Source organism: Salmo salar, chromosome ssa09 (genome assembly GCF_905237065.1).
Source record: "Salmo salar chromosome ssa09, Ssal_v3.1, whole genome shotgun sequence".
Taxonomy (NCBI): Eukaryota; Metazoa; Chordata; class Actinopteri; order Salmoniformes; family Salmonidae; genus Salmo; species Salmo salar.
In genome coordinates this window covers 105,939,457-105,961,100 of record NC_059450.1, presented here as the reverse complement: position 1 = coordinate 105,961,100, position 21,644 = coordinate 105,939,457, and the positions used below count along the sequence as shown (strand labels likewise).

General features: G+C 41.6%; 1 protein-coding gene across 5 annotated transcripts in view; it reads right to left on the bottom strand.

Annotated features, from left to right (window-relative positions):
* Positions 1-21,644, bottom strand: part of LOC106612364 (protein IWS1 homolog) — a 57,600-nt gene that overhangs the window by 1,510 nt on the left and 34,446 nt on the right. For 4 of the 5 annotated variants that reach the window (XM_014213433.2, XM_014213432.2, XM_045724296.1 and 1 more), the window contains 10 exons: positions 20,054-20,111; positions 16,969-17,084; positions 16,705-16,855; positions 16,533-16,615; positions 6,121-6,250; positions 5,894-6,011; positions 5,491-5,602; positions 2,455-2,514; positions 240-296; positions 12-123 (listed from right to left, as the gene is read on the bottom strand). In XM_014213433.2, the coding sequence (XP_014068908.1) occupies positions 12-123; positions 240-296; positions 2,455-2,514; positions 5,491-5,602; positions 5,894-6,011; positions 6,121-6,250; positions 16,533-16,615; positions 16,705-16,855; positions 16,969-17,084; positions 20,054-20,111 (997 nt within the window). The remainder of the gene's footprint in view (positions 1-11; positions 124-239; positions 297-2,454; positions 2,515-5,490; positions 5,603-5,893; positions 6,012-6,120; positions 6,251-16,532; positions 16,616-16,704; positions 16,856-16,968; positions 17,085-20,053; positions 20,112-21,644) is intronic. The other variant, XM_014213436.2, reaches the window with a different exon arrangement.

The window sequence follows — 21,644 nt, the reverse complement described above, 5'->3', positions numbered from 1 at the left end:
CAAACACTCACTGCTCTGGACTCGCTCTCCACGTTCCATTTGGGTCGCACAACGTAGTCCTTGTTGGATGGCATGGGCACCCTGGCTCGGGCACAGAACCCAGGGTCGCCTGGGCGCAGAGCTCTGTCGGGCAACAAACACAGGAGGGGTGTCAGCAGAAAGCAACATACACAGACTCAAGACAGACATACAAAGGCCTCAGACACACACATGTGAACACCCAGGTCACAGCTACTCACTTCTCTTCTCCTGTCAGTACTTTCTCCAGGTCTCTATGAGGAGTCTGTCCCCCTGAGCTGTAGAGTGTGAGAGAGAGAGACTGTCAATTCTCTGGTCCTGAGTGACCACTGACTGCTTAGGCCACACACAATTTACCAAATGTAAATGTTCAGCTACAGTTGCACACTGGTCTTAAGTCTTAACACATGCCATTACTACCACTTTCCTGTTCTCAAAAGGTTCAAGTTTGAGAGTAGCAGCAAAGACAGGCAGAAACTGCTTCTTCAATAAAACCCAGATCACACTTATAGACAATGTCATGGCAATGTTGGCTAGCTAAGCTCATGCGTAGAAACACGTCATAGGGTCTAACACTCTTGTGCCGAACTACACATGAGCATTGTGTCAAATCAAACGCACCTCTTCGAGAAAGTTGTTTTTGAGAAAAATGTAAACGTGTCAATTTCATGAGGTTGGAGTAATAACATGTTAACTACTTAAACATTGGCTCAAATCTAGGTTGTGCTTTTAGATTGAGAAAATTAACTAAAGAATAATTTCACTTCTCAAACCCCACAGGAAAATGCTGTTTGAATGAATGCTTACGAGCCTGCTGCTGCCAACCACCGCTCAGTCAGACTGCTCTATCAAAATCATAGACTTAATTATAATATAATAAAACACACAGAAATACGAGCCTTAGGTCATTAATATGGTCAAATCCAGAAACTATCATTTCGAAAACAATACATTTATTCTTTCAGTGCTGTATTTTATCGAACGGGTGGCAACCCTAAGTGTAAATATTGCTGTTACATTGCACAACCATCAATGTTATGTCATAATTCAGATTAATTACGGTCTTTGTTAGGAAGAAATGGTCTTCACACAGTTCGCAACGAGCCAGGCGGCCCAAGCTGCTGCATATACCCTGACTCTTGCGTTCAGTGCAAGCAAAGGGACAATTTCCCTAGTTAAAATAAATTCACGTTAGCAGGCAATATTAACTAAATATGCAGATTTTAAAAAATATACTTGTGTATTGTTAAGAAAGGCATTGATGTTTATGCACATTGGTGCAACGATTGCGCTTTTGTTAAATCATCACCGTTTAGCGAAGTAGGCTGTGATTCGATGATAATTTAACAGGCACCGCATTGATTATATGCAACGCAGGACAAGCTAGTTAAACTAGTAATATCAACCATGTGTAGTTAACTAGTGATTATGTTAAGATTGTTTTTTTTATACGATAAGTTTAATGCTAGCTAGCAACTTACCTTGGCTCCTTGCTGCACTTGCGTAACTGGTGGTCAGCCTGCCATGCAGTCTCCTTGTGGATTGCAATGTAATCGGCCATAATCAGTGTCCAAAAATGCCGATTGTTATAAAAACTTTAAAAATCGGTCGACCTCTAATAAAGACCCATGCACCAGAGGGGGAGAGCAACATTATTTTCTGACAAGACATTTTGCCCTGCTTTGGTGGAATTCTCTGTTCTGTCTAGACTACATTACTCTTGAGTTCTGTATAACATTTAATGAAATAAGCTATAGCAAATAAGAAAATGACTTAATGTCACTCGTGTGCTGCCTGAACTGACTCAGTTCTTTAGGTCCTAACATAACCGTGTATCAATACAGCATTGAACTATCAAAACACGATGCACACCCAAACAAAACGTACAGGCTACACGAAGAAAAACTAAACACCCCCAAAAAACGAGTTGTTCATTCCTCAGCTGGAAAGAGATGTCATTTGAAGAGCAAAAAGGTATGAAGAGCACAAAGGGTAGGGTTAAGGTCAGCAAGCAGGCAAATGGCCAGACAACCTTCACTACTAACTGAGGGAGAGATCCATAGCTATACTCTGCTTTATGCCAAGATCGAAACCCTAGCCCAGTGATGCATTTTAGCTTCTGACAGACAGACATGGTTAGAGTTACAACAGCAAACACTGATCCAGCATGATTAAAATGAAGAGAATCTCCCACAAAGTAGCCCTTCGAATCCCAAAGAAAATGGAAGAAAAAAAAAATCAAAATTAAGCCACTGACACAACAAAGCCTCAGTAACTCTAGGCTCAATCTGACTCTTTCCTCTATCATTCATACCAACAACTGTATCATCGTCTTTGTGGGAGGGGGGCATCAAGCGTAACAACCTGGAGAGGTTGAAAATCTGACTGCAGCCAAAGTCACTCGGGAGGCGGAGCAACCATGCAACCACACTGAACCTGAGTTGCTGCGGGGAGAAGACATCTGGTTCCTTGGACCTATCCACCTTTTGGGGCTGACTGGGGGGAAAGGAAGGGAAGGAGGAAGGGGGACAACATCGGGAAGTATAGACAAATATCATGGAAAGAGGGGGATTTGACAAACATGAGAATGACAGTGAAAGGAGGAGAGAGGACTGAAAAGTGGATGAATGGAGGACAGGCAGGAGGATTTGATAGGACAGTGGGACAATGAGCTGGAAAGGGTGGGACGGGGTTGGTTGGAGTGAACAGATCATGTCTACAGTGATAATGTGAAACAACTGCATGTGTGTTTCAGGAGTATATTGTATAACGAGTGTGTGGTACATTTACACGTGTGTGTCAGGGTCTCCGTTAGTCAGCAAGAGCCAGATGGAGAAAAGAATTAAGCAGATAAAAAAGACCAGGAGAAAATAATGCTTTTTATTAAATTGATGGAAATACATTTGACTATCATGCTTATCGGTCTATAGGTTAATTTGCATAATTTTATGGAATTAAATTGGCCCGTGTGTATTTTCATTCGTTTTTGGATAAATAAGATGCATGATGACTATCACACATGCACAGCCTATTTTGAGCGGGATTTCACCTGCAGTTCCTCAGCTGGAGTAAAACGTGGTTTTATATGCCCATTTATTGTGCAACAATTATAAATGCAGTTAAACAGTTTTGGGGCACGATTGAAATGCGCTACCATTTTTATTTCTCAACTGGTAATTGAAGCACGCCTCCCATTCACCATTAAAGTGCAGGCAACAGGCTATCAGCGCGTCAACCACCACTTTACAATGTGAGCAGGAGGCAGTATGCATTTTGAAAACATGTTTGAAACCTGAACATTTTATTACATTATGAGGCATGTCTTACCTTGCTTCAAAGTAGCCTATAGGCAAAATCCAACCAGGTAAAGGTGGAGGAAATTATTTTATAAAAAGACTTCATAGGCACCGCGCGAGTTTCACGTTTAGGTTAGAATACCATTTCTACCGTTCTGCGTGCTAGTTATGATTTTCATAGGCACATTTTTGTGTGGAACAGTTTCAAAAAATCATTGTCACGTGGTTAATAAAAAATAAATAAACGGAATAAAAATTACACATCGGAAAGTTAGAAGTCAACTAATGCGAGATCACCAGCCTCTGCCATGAGGAAACATTGATACATCGTGATCCATTGGCGGCTGAAGAAATTAGTACATGGAACTCAGCCTATAGGCCAATGCAGCAGTAGGCCTATAAACTTCCACTGCCTTTTCACACCGAGGATTGGTGATTATCGAGGGGGAGATTGTTGGAAAGATTTTTCCAAATAGCTTACTGTGAGGAACTACAGTTAATATATTATCATTCGCAATGGATGTCCCCAAAAAAAAAAATCCTACATTTCCGCTCAGCAGGCCAGGTTGTGCATGCTCAGGCGTGCATGCTCCCTCAACATTATCAGGACAGAGAAACCAGACATGCTCTCATGGAGCACCCGAAACTGAAGACAATTTTAAAAAATTGACAAATCTCGTAAATGATGGTTAGAAACTAAAACTTGTTTCTCACAAGTGTAGCAGGTTGTGAACTCAGCAAACAATGTTTCCACTCAAAGAATGAGAATGCTAAATAAACATGCATTAACAGAAATTTATGTAACCAAATGATGGGGATTAGGGGTACATTTACTACTGGTGACTTACACAAATGGGGAATTGATCAAAATAAACAGGCAAACAATTCACACAATGAAACAATCGCCCTCCCCTTTTTGTCTCAACATTTTAAATGATACTCAAGAAATATTTTAGATGCTTTTCACTGACAGCCACAACTCAGTAATCAGCTAGGCCTATTGCCACATGCGCTGCCCAAATTGCAGTCTTCCCAAATAGGAATAAGCCCTTTATCTTGTGATTTGAAACAATCCACAGCTATTTTTTTTTTTTAAGATGCTAATGAGCCTTGGATCCTCTGTGGCTAAGTTATGCTTTCTGGTGAAGTATTTTATTTATGTATGTATAGACAGTAGTAATTATATAATTCTGGCAAATTAAATCGCCATTTACTTCCCCATTGGACCCACCGCTATGCCATTTCTCTCCTGTTCTATTGGTTTTCATATCAACAGTCTTCTGTTGTCCAGAAGCCAAAGGCAAAATCCTAGTCATATTAGCAACCCATCCTAGTGGTTTGTATTTATTATGGATCCCTTTTACTCTTCCTGTGGTCTAGCAAAATTAAGGCAGTTACATCTTTAGATTCCATGTTGCATCTTTAGATTCCCCCTCTTTCTAAGTTTCTTACAGAGATTTTAATCTCTTTCACATATGAAACTTATCAGGTGCGCTGTTTAGAAAGGTGTTTTCCCATAAATTGAATTTTGATAAAACGTTAGAAAATTACTTTTTATTGGCCGCTTCATTACATGAGTTGCCATAATCTAAATGAGATTTCCATCCTTCTGAGCACCGTGGGTGGATGCCCTAATGGGTTATGGAACCAATGCATATGGGTCCGGTAAATTTCTCAAATGGTTGGTAAAAATATATACACTACCGTTCGAAAGTTTGAGGTCACTTAAAATTGTATTTTCTTTCAAAAACAAGGACAATTCTATGTCCATTAAAATAACATCAAATTGATCAGAAATACAGTGTAGACATTGTAAATGACTATTGTAGCTGGAAACGACTGATTTTTAATGGAATATCTACATAGGCCCATTATCAGCAACCATCACTCCTCTGTTCCAATGGAATGGCCTCTGTACGCCTATGTAGAAATTCCATTATATTGCTGAAACAAAACTGTTGTTTCCAGCTACAATAGTCATGTACAACATTAACAATGTCTACACTGTATTTCTGAATCAATTTTGTTATTTTAAAAATGGACAAAAACAATTACATTTCTAAGTGACCCCAAACTTTTGAACGGTAATGTATATATTTTTTTCTAATAACTTGCTGGTCACCTTATCCAGCGCCACATTTTCCTAACGGAAACCCTGGGGTGTGCACACATTTACCTGAGGAGTCTTTTTTGTGGCATTTGCTGGTCAAGGTCTCTCTGTTGTCTCTCCTCACGCGTCATGCCCTTGTAGTTGGATGTCAGGCCAAAGATAGGGCGGGACCACTCGTCTGTAGAGACATGGCACGTTTCAATACTAATACTCTACCAACATCCAAACACTATTTACCTCTACAGAGGGACCGTGTCCTATTGCATGCTCGTTAGAAGCCACTGGAACTTACTAAAAACCAAAGCTATGAAACAGGTGAGTGAAAATGAGAATGTTTTTTTTTTTAGCCCTTTAATAACCAACTTCCGTTTCAACGTCAGACAATATTTGGTCAGCTATTAATGTCAGCAAAATGCACATTATTGTATGCATATTTTATGTTTTTGAGCGTAGATATCTAGGCACTTACTGATGAGTTTGAGGGCGAGGTCCTTGTTGGGGCGCGACTCCTTGGGGTGTTTGTAGAGGAACATGACGGCTCGGCCAATCCCGCTGTGTTTAAGAGTCTCCTGACTCACACTGGGGAGCTGGGGGGAGAACCGAAAACTATATGAAAAACACAGGTCTTTACAAAGATTAAAAGCCATGGTGACGTTTCAGGGGGGAATTGGCAGCAATGGAATCCCTAGCACTTACTTCCTGTAGGATCTTGAGGAGATCCTCTCTGATTTTGAGGGCCGGGAGACTCTTGTCTGGCAGCGGGCCGATCCACTCCTTAATGGCCGACATCACTCCACTGTCGATGAACGTCTCCTTGAGGTCTTGCCTGAACACACACACAATATACGCAGGCAAAATGACAATCACCTACGTGCTGCACGTGAACTCAATTGTACTACATTTTAATTAAAAAACTCTGATCATTCAGTCTGTGCACACACACACCATTTGGAAAGTATTCAGACCCACTGACTTTTTCCACATTTTGTTACGTTACAGCCTTTTTCTAAAATGGAATACAATGACTTTTCCTCATCAATCTACACACAATACCCCATAATGACAGAGCAAAAACAGGTTTTTACAAATCTTTGCAAATGTATAAAAAATAAAAATACCTTATTTACATAAGTATTCAGACCCTTTGCTATGCGACTCGAAGGAATTGTCCTTTGAGCCCTGAGACAGGATTGTGTCGAGGCACATATCTGCAAAAGGGTACGCAAGAACACAGTGGCCTCCATCATTCTTAAAATGAAAGAAGTTTGGAACCACCAAACAGCAATCGGGGGAGAAGGGCCTTTGTCAGGGAGGTGACCAAGAACCTGATGGTCACAGAGAGCTCCAGAGTTCCTCTGTGGGTATGGGAGACCCTTCTGGAAGGATAACCATCTCTGCAGCACCCCACCAAAATCAGGCCTTTATGGTAGAGCGGCCAGACGGAAGCCACTCCTCAGCAAAAGGCACATGACAGCCCACTTGGAGTTTGCCAAAAGGCACCTAAAGACTCAGACCATGAGAAACAAGATTCTCTGGTCTGATGAAACCAAGATTGAACTCTTTGGCTTGAATGCCAAGTGTCACGTCTGGAGGAAACCTGGCACCATCCCTACTGCGAAGTATGGTGGCATTATGCTGTGGGGATGTTTTCAGCAGCAGGGACTGAGAGACTAGTTAGGATCATGGGAATGATGTACGGAGCAAAGTACAGAGATCCTTGATGAAAACCTGCTCCAGAGCGCTCAGGACCTCAGACTGGGGTGAAGGTTCACCTTCCAACAGGACAACGACCCTAAGCACACAGCAGACGACGCCGCAGGAGTGGCTTTGGGACAAGTCTCAATGTCCTTGAGTGGCCTTGCCAAAGCCTGGACTTGAACCCGATCAAACATCTCTGGAGAGACCTGAAAATAGCTGTGCAGCGACACTCCCCATCCAACCTGACAGAGCTTGAGAGGATCTGCAGAAAATAAATGGGAAAAACACCCCAAATACAGGTGTGCCAAGTTTGTAACGTCACACCCAAGATTACTCGAGGCTGTAATTGCTGCTAAAGGTGTTTCAACAAAGTTCTGAGTAAAGGGTCTGAATACTTATGTAAGTCAAATTTCAGTTTTCTATTTTCAATAAAGTTGCAAAAATGTATAAAAAAAAAAGTTTACTTTGTCATTATTGATGAGGGTAAAAACGAATTAATCAATTTTAGAATAAGACTAACGTAACAAAATGTGGAAAAAGTCAAAGGGTCTGAATACTTTCCGAAAGCACTGTATATATAAAGTACACACAACATGACCAAAAGTATGTGGACACATGCTCTTCGAACATTTCATTCCAAAATCATGGTCATTACATATGGCGTTGTTCCCCCCTTTGCTGCTATAACAGTCTCCACTATTTTGCGGTGACTTGCTCCCATTCAACCACAAGAGCATTAGTGAGGTCAGGCACTGAGTTGGGCGATTAGGCCTGGCTCACTGTCTGCGTTTCAATTCATCCCAAAGGTGTTTGATGGGGTTGAGGTCAGGGCTCTGTGTGTAGGCCAGTCAAATTCTTAGACACCAATCTCAACAAACCATTTCTGTAGGGACCTGTATGTGTGCACGGGGCACAAATCCATTCCATGCTGAAACAGGAAAGGACCTTCCCCAAACTGTTGCCACAGAGTTGTCTAGAATGTCAATGCATACTGTAACGTTAGGGGCCTAGCCCAAAGTATGAAAAACAGCCCCAGACCATTTTTCCTCCTACACCAAACTTTACAGTTGGCACAACGCATTCAGGCAGGTAGCGTTCTCCTGGCATCCGCCAAACCAAGATTTGTCCGTCGGACTGCCAGATGGTGAAGCATGATTCAACACTCCAGACAACGCATTTCCCCTGCTCCAGTAGGTCACACAAGTTCTGAGCTTTTGTGACCTACCACTTCGCAGCTGAGCCATTGTTTCTCCTAGATGTTTCCACTACACAATAACAGCACTTAAAATTTACCGGGCAGCTCGAGCAGGGCAGAAATTTGACGAACTGACTCGTTGGAAAGGTGGCATCCTATGATAGTGCCATGTTGAAAGTCACTGAGCTCTTCAGTACGGGCCATTCTACTACCATTGTTTGTCTAAGGAGATTGCATGGCTGTCTGCTCGACTTAATACACTTGTCAGCAGTAGGTATAGCCAAATCTACTAATTTGGTGTGTGTGTGAGAGTGAGATGTGTGATATATATATATATATATATATATATATATATATATATATATATATATATATATATATATATATATATATATATATATATATATATATATACACATATTCATATACACATGAACTTACATACAGATCCACTCAAAATTTAGGACACACCTACTCATTTAAGGGTTTTTATTTTTACTATTTTCTACATTGTAGAATAATAGTGAAGACATCAAAACTATGAAATAACACACATGGAATCATGTAGTAACCAAAAAAAAGTGTTAAATCAAAATAAACATCACTTTTTAGGACCCTGTCTTTCAAAGATAATTTGTAAAAATCCAAATAACTTCACAGATCTTCATTGTAAAGGGTTTAAACAATGTTGCACATGTTTGCTCAATGAACCATAAACAATTAACCTCTCTGGGCTAGCGGGACGAATTCGTCCCACCTACGTAACAGCCACTTGCAGCCTGTGGCGCGATTTTCAAAACATTAAAAATCCTATTACTTCAATTTCTCAAACATATGACTATTTTACAGCTATTTAAAGACAAGACTCTCGTTAATCTAACCACACTGTCCGATTTCAAAAAGGCTTTACAACGAAAGCAAAACATTAGATTATGTCAGCAGAGTACCAAGCCAGAAATAATCAGACACCCATTTTTCAAGCCAGCATATAATGTCACCAAAACCCAGAAGACAGCTAAATGCAGCACTCACCTTTGATGATCTTCATCAGATGACAACCCTAGGACATTATGTTATACAATACATGCATGTTTTGTTCAATCAAGTTCATATTTATATCAAAAAACAGCTTTTACATTAGCATGTGACGTTCAGAACTAGCATACCCCCGCAAACTTCCGGGGAATTCGCTAACATTTTACTAAATTACTCACGATAAACGTTCACAAAAAGCATAACAATTATTTTAAGAATTATAGATACAGACCTCCTCTATGCACTCGATATGTCCGATTTTAAAATAGCTTTTTGGTGAAAGCACATTTTGCAATATTCTAAGTACATAGCCCAGGCATCACGGTCTCGCTATTTAGACACCCGGCAAGTTTAGCACTCACCATAATCATATTTACTATTATAAAAGTTTCATTACATTTTGTTGTCTTCGTCAGAATGCACACCCAGGACTGCTACTTCAATAACAAATGTTGGTTTGGTCCAAAATAATCCATCGTTATATCCGAATAGCGGCGTTTTGTTCGTGCGTTCCAGACACTATCCGAAATGGTAAAGAAGTGTCGCGCGCATGGCGCAATTCGTGACAATAAAATTCTAAATATTCCATTACCGTACTTCAAAGCATGTCAACCGCTGTTTAAAATAAATTTTTACGCCATTTTTCTCGTAGAAAAGCGATAATATTCCGACAGGGAATCTCCTTTTCGGCAAACAGAGGAAAAAAATCACAAAGGCGGGGGCGGTCGGGTCACGCGCATAAGCCCAGAGTCCCTTGATCGGCCACTTGAGAAAGGCGATAATGTGTTTCAGCCTGGGGCTGGAATGACGACATTCTGTTTTTTCCCGGGCTCTGAGCGCCTATGGACGACGTGGGAAGTGTCACGTTAGAGCAGAGATCCTTAGTAAAAGATAGAGATGGAAAAGAAGTTCAAGAAATGGTCAGACAGGCCACTTCCTGTAAAGGAATCTCTCAGGTTTTGACCTGCCATTTGAGTTCTGTTATACTCACAGACACCATTCAAACAGTTTTAGAAACTTTAGGGTGTTTTCTATCCATATGTAATAAGTATATGTATATTCTAGTTACTGGGTTACATGTTTTTTATCCAGCCGTGTCAATACTGCCCCCTAGCCCTAACAGGTTAAATGAACATGCACCTGTGGAACGGTCGTTAACCTGTTGAGTATAGGGGGCAGTATTTTCACGGCCGGATGAAAAACGTACCCAAATTAAACTGCCTTCTACTCAGACTCAGAAGGTAGGATATGCATATTATTAGTAGATTTGGAAAGAAAACACTCTGAAGTTTCTAAAACTGTTTGAATAATGTCTGAGTATAACAGAACTCATATGGCAGGCAAAAACCTGAGAGAAATCCAACCAGGAAGTTTGACCTCACATGGTTGTAGAACATTATTTGAAATGACTTTCTAAACTACAGTGTCTGTGATGTCATATTGCACTTCCTAAGGCTTCCACTAGATGTCAACAGTCATTAGAACCTTGTTTGAGGCTTCTACAATGCAATTTGATTGAATAATACCCGGAACAGTAAGTGGTCGGGCTGGGGTCATTGACTTACCTCATGCGCGGTCACGCAGGGCTAGCCATTTTTATTTTTATTCTGTATTGAATCTGCTATTGTCCGGTTAGAATATTATCGTAATTCTACGTTAAAAACACCCTAAAGATTGATTGTGAACATGGTTTGACATGTTTCTACAACCGCTGAGGGAACTTTAACTTTTCGTCGACGGTGGATCGATGCATTTTGGAATGGTGATCTGGACGTGCCATCAAAACGGATTTATTTCAACAAATTATGGACTTTATCGAAGAAATGAACATTTCTTGTGGAAGTGGGAGACCTTCCGAGTGCATTCAGCCGAAGATCAGCAAAGGTAAGATAATATTTTTAACATATTTCAGCGTTTTGTGGATGCCGTGGCTGGACGGCTAACTGAATAGCTTGGGGCTCAGTACTCAGAATATTGAACAATGTGCTTTCTCCGTCAAGTTATTTTGAAATCTGACAAAGCGTTTGCATAAAGGAATAGTTCATCTATACTTCTTTATTTAATTGTTATATATTTTGTCAACGTTTATGATGAGTATTTCTGTAAATTATGGTGCACATTCACCGGAAATTTTGGGGTGAATACATTTTCTGAACGTCACACACCAATGTAAAATGGTTTTTTTGGATATAAATATGAACTTGATGGAACAAAAAATGCATGTATTGTCTAACAATGTCCTAGGAGTGTCATCTGATGAAGATCGCCAAAGGTTAATGCATAATTTTAGCTGGTTTTGTGCTTTTGGACGGCTACCCTTGCTTGGAAAATGGCTGTCCTTGCTAGGAAAATGGCTGTGTTGTTTTTTTGCTGTGGTGGTATCCTAACATAATCTCATGTTTTGCTTTCGCTGTAAAGCCTTTTTGAAAATCGGACAACGTGGTTGGATTCAGGAGAAAAATTGTGAAAATGGTGTAAAATAGTCGTATGTTTGAGAAAATTGAATTGTGGTATTTTAGTTGTTTTTGTATTTCACGCCATGCGATCCCATTGGCTGTTGGTTAGGGGTTCCGCTGGCGGAACGGGGTTCCGCTAGCAGAACGCCTAGATGTAAGACACTAAAAGTATACAGACGGTAGGCAATTAAGGTCACAGTTATGAAAACTTAGGACACTAAAGTGGCCTTTCTACTGACTCGAAAAACACCAAAAGAAAGATGCCCAGGGACCCTGCTCATCTGTGCAAGGAGGCATGAGGACTGCAGATGTGGCCAGGGCAATAAATTGCAATGTTCGTACTGTGAGACACCTAAGACAGCGCTACAGGGAGACAGGACAGACAGCTGATCGTCCTAGCAGTGGCAGACCACGTGTAACAACACCTGCACAGGATCAGTACAGGATGGCAACAACTGCCCGAGTGACACCAGGAACGCACAATCCCTCCATCAGTGCACAGACTGTCCACAATAGGCTGAGAGAGGCTGGACTGGGGGCATGCAGGCATGTTCTAAGGCAGGTCCTCACCAGACATCACCGGCAACAACGTCACCTATGGGCACAAACCCACCATCGCTGGACCAGAGAGGACTGGCAAAAAGTGCTCTTCACTGACAAGTCACGGTTTTGTCTCACCAGGGGTGATGGTCGGATTCGTGTTTATCATCGAAGGAATGAGCGTTACACTGAGGTCTGTACTCTGGAGCGGGATTAATTTGGAGGAGGAGGGTCCGTCATGGTCTGTGCGTGATTTCCTGCGACACTGGAATGTCAGTGTTCTGCCACGGCCAGCGAAGAGCCAGGATCTCAATCCCATTGAGCACATCTGAGACTTGTTGGATCGAAGGGTGAGGGCTAGGGCCATTCCCCCCAGAAATGTCTGGGAACTTGCAGGTGTCTTGGTGGAAGAGTGGGGTAACATCTCACAGCAAGAACTGGCAACTCTGGTGCAGAACATGAGGAAGAGATGCACTGCAGTACTTAATGCAGCTGGTGGCCACACCAGATGGGATGGCATATCGCTGCAGAATGCTGTGGTAGCCATGCTGGTTAAGTGTGCCTTGAATTCTAAATAAATCACAGACAGTGTCACCAGCAAAGCACCCCCACACCATCACACCTCCATGTCTCACGGTGTGAACCACACATGCGGAGATCATCCGTTCACATACACTGTCTCACAAAGACACGGTGGTTGGAACCAAAAATCTCAAATTTGGACTCTAGACCAAATGACAGATTTCCACCGATCTACTGTCCATTGCTCGTGCTTCTTGGCCCGAGCAAGTTTCTTCTTCTTATTGGTGTCCTTTAATAGTGGTTTCTTTGCAGCAATTCGACCGTGACGGCCTGATTCACGCAGCCTCTGAACAGTTGATGTTGAAATGTCTGTTACTTGAAGTCTGAAGCATTTATTTGGGCTGCAATATCTGAGGTTGGTAACTGTAATGAACTTATCCTCTGCAGCATTGGTAACTTCTGGGTCTTCCTTTCCTGTGGCGGTCCTCACGAGAGACAGTTCATCATAGCGCTTGATGGTTTTTGCAACTGCACTTGAAGAAGCTTGGAAAATTCTCAAATATTAAATATATTTAGATTTGTTTAACACTTTTTTGGTTACTACATGATTCCATGTGGTATTTCTCACACAGTGTACAAAACATTAGGAACACTTGCTCTTTCCATTACATAGACTGACCAGGTGATCTCTTATTGATGTCACTTGTTAAATCCACTTCAAATCAGTGTAGACGAAGGGGAGGAGACAAGTTAAAGAATCATTTTTAAACCTTGAGACATGGATTGTGTATGGGGCTGTTACGGTGACTGTATTACCACCACACCGGTGGTCACGAGTAATGACGACAGTCAAATTCCATGGGACTGTTTTGTCACGGTAATTAGGCTTCTCCAAGCTGTGATGCTGATGGTCATTAGTAGTCTACAAAACTTGCTAACTGCCTGGTACTCAGCACTCTACGGTCCCTCTAATCACTCTGGCATCAATGCAAATGTGATTGAAAATCTAAATCACACACTTCATGAGAGCCCATGAGCTCATTTTGCGCAACATTTCAATAGGCTATGCAGTTACGCGAGAAAACAGATTGATGGCTACTAAAAAGAGGATCCCCTAAGCCTTCTATAGCCTAGGCCTACTATATTTCTCTCAACTTTCCTAATATTAAGCACACTGTTTATCTTCACAACAGGAGTAAAGCCTACCTGGCTGGCATGAAAATTAACCACCGGAAAAGCATCCTCCATTCGCTATTTAAGTGCATAGATTACATGCATTTTATCCCGCTGCCCGTTTTGAGACAGGTGCATGATAAGGGTCCATTCTAAATCAAAATAAATTTCACACATACATAATTTTGTATATGTAAAGACAAGATTAAATCAACAATAGGTGACAATATTAGCCTATCAAACTATCACTTGTGAATGATGCCCAGCATAAGAAACAATGCCTTTCGAATCATAGTCGCACACCTCATGTAGTCTAGCCCATAGGCCTATATGTTTTGATAAGGTTTGTATCACAACTAAAGTGACCAAATAACTTCTTACAATTAAGCACATTAATCTGCTTTACAAGGTGTTTAGAGCCTAACTGGCACAGTTAAGCAGCATGTGAGTTTCAAGTTTGGGTTAGAATTTACCATAAAAATGCACCGTTATAACAAAAGCATTACATGTATAATCACATTTGCGGTCACCTTTGATAATGGTGTTTTCGGGTAATGGAACATTCACGCTTACGGCCTACTGCCATAAGTGCACATTGCTCTGCTTATAATGTGAAGAAATAGCCTCAGTTTATCAACATTTTAAGCTAAATGTTCTGATTTGTTGCGTCAGCCACATTGCGTAAAAAAGTTTTTTTTGATGCTAGTGGGGTTGTATTAATTTGGGATCCATTGCATCCCACAACTGTCCCAGACTATGTTTGGAATATTTATTTATCGCACAGAATAGGTCAACTTCTGTATTATGGGGGATAGTAGATTGACATAGGCTAGTGCTTTTGCTGTTCCTTTAGGCCTACTCATCTTGTTGGCTGACGAAAAGTAAAATTTGGACAGTCATATGCATCTCGGAATTGCATAAGGATGCGCGCAGTTGCGTCCCCGATGCGTCTCTTCACTTGTAGCCTGTGAGAAAGACCCGATCACCTGATGGAGAGCCATCTGAGTGAGAGGTGCTTAGGAGCGCATAGCGCTCAGTGAGAAGGGCCCAACGCAGCACTCCAGGCCAAGGGCACAACGGCCACTGGCCGCAAAAGGCATGGATTTTTTTAGGGTGCATTACGGCCACAAAGGGGATGCCGCTGTGAAATTCGAGGCATTATCAAGCGCTTGTCAAATTGTGAATAAGAGACTAATGAAGTGTGTACAGCCTGCGCAAAAAACAAAGCAGCCTTACAATGTATTAAAAATCAAAACATATAGCTAGTGCTTAATTTGAGCTGGATCCTGCTGGAACAGGATCCGGCACCGCTCAGATTGGACTTTGTTTGTTCTGACACGTATTTCCCCGATCCGGTACCTCTCGCAGCATGATTTATTAATTTTTTCACTGTTCGCACTGTAGACATTCTAATAAAAGCGATCAGGGTTAAATCACTTCCCCTGCCCCCCAGAAAGACCATCAAGTAAATGCGGGGTGATCCTTCTGTGTAAGCATCCTATCATACCACATTGATTCCAGACCTGCGCTATTATTTGTACATAGAGGTTTTGGGGAGGGCCAGTGTTGGAAGTAACTGATCCTGACACAGTTCTTGGTAGTGGTGATCAGCTGGTGAAGAGGTCCCTATGTAAATCACGTCGTCTAGGCCAGTCATCTCCCTACTGAATTTGAAATGTGCAAAGCCAAATAATAAAAAAAAATGGATAAGAAAAGGCAATCAAGGTTGATGACATTTTCCAAGTCCGAAAATCCAGAGAAAGATGGTGAATTAAACCCAGAACGAGCCAGAGATCGGTCAGTGCGGAGGAGAGGAGTGAGAGGCAAACAGTTCCTGATGGCAATGCCTCTTAGCTAGCAGCACTGCTAATCCCACCAGTTCAGCATCACCACCGGCACCCCCACCGTAGGCCTACTAGCGAGTCAGACTCAGCATGAGAGGGAGACGGGGAGCTGGGCAGTGCATCTACCGACGAAGTGCTCAGAGCAGGTGTAATTTGCAGTTCAACAACAAGCAAACGCATAACCCCTGTCTTATCATGCAGAATTCAAAGTTGGGCTGTACAACACCCAAACCAAGGCGCATTTGGTGGCAGCAAGCCTTGTAGACAAGGCTAAAGAGGACATCAAGTTTATAGTTAACACTCAAAAATAAAAAATAAAAATAGACACTACAGCCATCCTTCAGAACTGCCTTAAGAGGCTGGAACCTACTACGATACTCCGTTCCAAGGCACTTAAATATTTGGTCTTGCCAATTCACCCTCAATGGCACACATACACAATCCATGTCTCAAGACTTAAAAATCCTTCTTTAACCGGTCTCCTCCCCTTCATCTACACTGATTGAAGTGGATTTAACAAGTGACATCAATAAGAAGTCACAGCTTTCACCTGGTCATTCTGTCATGGAAAGTTCCTAATGTTTTGTAAAGTCAATGAATATAGACTATGCTTGTGGTAGTATCAAGAGCCATGGATGGACTCACTTTTTCAGGTGCATAACTACAGTGGGGAGGAGGGTCAGCTTTTTTAAGGCTGGCTTCTTCTGAGCATTCAGTGTTCTGTCCTCCTGTAAATCACACAGTTAGAATGGTACCCCCGCATCTGCATTGAAGAGCTATGACAGAACACACACACAGTTTGGGGCCTGAACATCACCTCTGCAGCCTCCGTCATCTTGGTGATCATGGCGCTGACCACATCGTCAGCATCACTTATGAACGTTCCCCCGTCGCGGTTCCGTCGTCGCTTCCCGCTCTGGGCCTTCTTACGAGCCAGCATCACGTCAAAGTCTGACATGAAGCTGGTGCTGAATAGGGACAGTCAGCCAGTTAGCCACGCCTCCACTATAGAATGAAAGTATAGTGGCAAGAGGAAATCGATTGATTGAAAATATTGACAAAGACTTCATGAGATACTCACTCTTGGCCACCACCCCTGTCCACGCCCTCGTCAGAGTCCGAGTCGTCTGCCATTGCTTTCTTTGCTGAGGCCTGTGATTGGTTCTTATCCCCCTCCAGATCCTCCTGATTGAAACCCTATTGGTGCAGAAACAACAGCAGTCGTTGGGATCGGGAATCAAAGATAAGGTATAGTTTCGGTGTCTGGACAATTCCCAAGAGTCCCTAAATATTTGGGGGCAGTTTCCCAGACAGATTAAGTGTAATCCTGGACTAAAAGCCCTTTCAATGGAGATTCTCCATTAAGAATGCTTTTTAGTCCAGGACAAGCTTAATCTGTGATTGGGACCCTTGATGTTCACAGATCTGAAAGGACTGGATATGGTCAAAAAAACAATTTCACAGTATTTTTCTCATTTGACGGTATGGCGGTATTTTATGTTTCTGAATAATACAAGTTATAGGCTAAATATTCTTTATGGCTAGCGCTCACTTGTCCAGTACTTTACAATCTGTAAAATGTGCAGGGGTAGGATTGCTAGCGGGACCAATGGAGACAGAACACTAGGACAGGAGGCAGAACAGCAAGACAACATACTGCTTGGTATCTGACCCGCAAGTGGCTACCCTCTGTTGTGCATACGGCCCAGTACATCTACACCAGGCGGTGTTAGAGAAAGGTCCTAAAAATGTACAAACTTTAGCCACCCAAGTCAGACTGTTCCTCTGTGCTACCGCAGGGCATGCGGTACCGATGCTAGAACAAACGGGACCCTGAATAGCTTCTACCCCCAAGCCATGAGACTGCTGAATAGTTTGTTAAATAGTTAACCAAATAGCTACCCAGACCATCTGCATTGACCCTTTTTGCACAAACTTTTTTTGGGACTGATCACATAGACTGCTGCTAATGTTTATTATCTATCCTTTGGCCTAGTCACTTTATTCCTAGTTATATGTACATACAGTGCCTTCATAAGGTATTCACACACCTAGACTCTTTCCACATTTTGTTGTGTTAGTGTGAATTGAAAATTGATTACGTCGAGATTGTGCAACTGATCTACACACAATACCCCACAAAGTCTAAGTGTAATTTTGTTTTTAGAAATAAACAATAAAATAATAAAAAATAAATGTTAATGCTGAAATGCCTTGAGTCACTAAGTATTCAACCGCTTTGTTATGGCAAGCCTACATACATTCAGGAGTAAGAATTTGCTTAACAAGTCACATAAGTTGCATGGGCTTATTCTGTGTGCAATAACAGTGGTTAATTTTTATGAGTACCCCATATACAGATAATTCTAAGTTCCCTCAGTCGAGTAGTGAATTCCAAGCAAAGATCATGGATGTTTTACAATGTCTCGCAAAGAACAAGTGCACCTATTGGTAGATGTGGAGAAAAAAAAGCAGACACTGAATATCCCTTTCAGTATGATGAAGTTATTAATTACGCTTTGGATGGTGTATCAACACACCCAGTCACTACAAAGATACAGGCGTCCTTCCTAACTCAGTTGCCGGAGAGGAAGAAAAAGGCTCAGTGATTTCACCATGGAGACCAAAGGCTACAACAGTTACATAGCTTAATGGCTGTGATAGGAGAAAACTGAGGATGGATCAACTTTGCAGTTACTCGACAATACTAACCTAAATGACAGAGTGAAAAGGAAGTCTTTACAGAATACAAATATTCCAAAACTTGTTTGCAATAAGAAACTAAAGTGATACTGCAAAAAATATGGCAAAGAAATAAACTTTTTGTCCTGAAAACAAAGCATTATGTTTGGGGCAAGTCTAACAACATCACTGGTACACCAAGTTATCGTTACTCACTGTGTATTTATAATTGTGTGTGTTATTATGTATAGATTATTTCTCTATTTTCTTTCTCTCTGCATTGTTGGGAAGGGCCCGTGAGTAAACATTTAACTTTTGTTTACGAAGCATGTGTCGAATAAAATTGTGCAACAGGATCCTGGACTTCCTGATGGACCGTCCCCAGGTGGTGAAGGTAGGAAACACCTCCACTTCGCTGATCCTCAACACAGGGGCCCCAGAAGGGTGTGTGTGCTCAGCGCCCTCCTGTACTCCCTGTTCACACACGACTGCATGGCCACGCACGCCTCCAACTCAAATCATCAAGTTTGCAGACGACAACAGTAGTAGGACTGATTACCAGCAATGAGACAGCCTACAGGGTTGAGGTGAGGGCTCTGGGAGAGTGATGCCAGGAAAATAGCCTCACAACAAAACAAACTAGCTGATTGTGGACTTCAGGAAACAGCAGAGGGAGCACGCACCTATCCACATCGACGGGACCGCAGTAGAGAAGGTGGAAAGCTTCAAGGTCCTCGGCATATACATCACTGACGATCTGAAATGGTCCACCCACACATAGTGTGGTGAAGACACCACAACAGCACCTCTTCAATCTCAGGAGGCTGAAGAAATGTGGCTTGGCTCCAGGACACCTACAGCACCCGATGTCACAGGAAGGCCAAAAAGATCATCAAGTACATCAACCATCCGAGCCACGGCCTGTGGACACCGCTATAACCCAGAAGGCGAGGTCAGTACAGGTGCATCAAAGCTGGGACTGAGAGAATGAAAACTACATTAAGGCCATCAAGGCTGTTTATTTATTTATACCCCATTTTCTACCCAATTTCGTGATATCCAAATTGTTAGTTACAGTCTTGAACCATCGCTGCTACTCCCGTATGGACTCGGGAGAGGCGAAAATCGAGAGCTGTGCGTTCTCCGAAACACAACATTGACAAGTTGCACTGCTTCTTGACACAATACTCGCTTAAGCCAACCACACCAACGCGCTGGAGGAAACACCGTACACCTGGCGACTTTGTCAGCGTGCATTGCGCCCGGCCCGCTACAGGAGTGAATACTTTGAAGAAACTCAAATATATTTAGATTTCTTTAACACTTTTTTGGTTACTATATGATTCCATATGTGTTATTTCATAGTTTTGATGTCTTCCCTATTATTCTACAATGTAGAAAATAGTAAAAATAAAGAAAAATTATGGAATGAGTATGTGTGTCCAAACTTTTGAAATTTGATTTGTAAAGTTAGTAAAACTCACCGTAAACTCTTCCCCCTCTTCATCACCCGAGTCACCAAAAATGTCTGCAATCATTTTCCTATATGAGAGAGAGCATAGGAACCCTACTATCAGAACCAACCATATGGTCTAGAATACATACGCATCCTTTCAGTACATATGTATCGCATGTACTGCAGACTTGGGTAAGCTGTCGTTAATAGGACTGGGATCGGAAGCCTGTCGTTGGTTTCATGACTATCTAAAGGATAGAAGTCAGGCTGTTAGAGTCGACGGCATCCAGTCGGAGCCATTGGACTTGGTTAAAGGGGTCCCACAAGGTTCTATACTTGGTCCATTACTGTTCACGCTCTACATAAACAATATCGGTGATGAGATAAGTGTCAAATTCATTTATATGCTGATGACACTCATGTACTCTATCGCTTCAACAGCTGACCAAGCATCATCACAATTGGAGACAGATTTTAAGATATTAAAAGGGTCTTTTATACAGCTGAAACTTGTTTAAATACAAAGAAAAGATTATGATTTTGAATAGGTTCAAAAAGTTGGTTGAAAATACACGTGCACTTACGAGCTTAGATGGCTCTCGAATTAAATCAGGTCTCTGCATATAAATACTTATGGATATGGTTGGATGATAAACTGTCTTAAAATACATGTTGACGAACTTTGTAAACGGCTAAAAATCAAGCTAGGCTTCCTCTATAGAAACAGGAACATGTTTGTCCTCTCCAAATAGAAGACAAATTTTGCAAGCTACTTTTATGTCTGTTATAGATTATGGGGATATTATCTACATGCATGCTATGGCACCCACACTTAAAAATCGCTGGATGCTACTTATCACTGCGCACTTAGGTTTATTACGGGTGCTAGCTACAGAACTCACCACTGTGTTTTATATCAAAATGTGGGTTGGACTTCGCTGTCCATGAGACAAGAACATGCTCTCGTGTGTCTATAAAGCACTTCTGAATAAACTACCTTCTTATTTATCGTCACTCATCAACATTATAACTATAATTCATAAAACCAGGATTACACTTGACGCCCCTGCGATCTCCATTGAGTTGGGTATGGCTGCCTTTTCCTGTTACGCTCCTTGTTTATGGAATAGCCTGCAGACTAAACTTAGACTTGAGACTTGTCCCCCCTGCCCATTTTAAACAATTGGAGGATTTTCATTTTTGTATTGCTTGCAACTGATTCAGTTAATGCAAGTTCTTGTGCTATTAGGGGAATAACCTGTGTGTAAATATAACAATCTGCTACTGTATTTTTTTATGCCATCTGTGACCGCTTTGTTTGTCTTGTGTAATTTCTTAATCATTGTACCTAAACTGTATACGCAGGGCCCAGCTGTAAAATACATTTTTCTCAGTCTGTGTTCCTTATTTAAATACATGTATAATAGTAATTACCTCAATTACCTCATACGCCAGCACAGCGACTCGGTACTGGTACTCCCTGTTATTTGTTACTCCTTATGTCAATATTTTAATATAATTTTTTGTAATCTATCTTTAACTCTACATTGTTGGAAAATGACCCGTAAGTAAGCATTTCACCTGTTGTTTACGAAGCATGTGAAAAAATCCAAAACAAT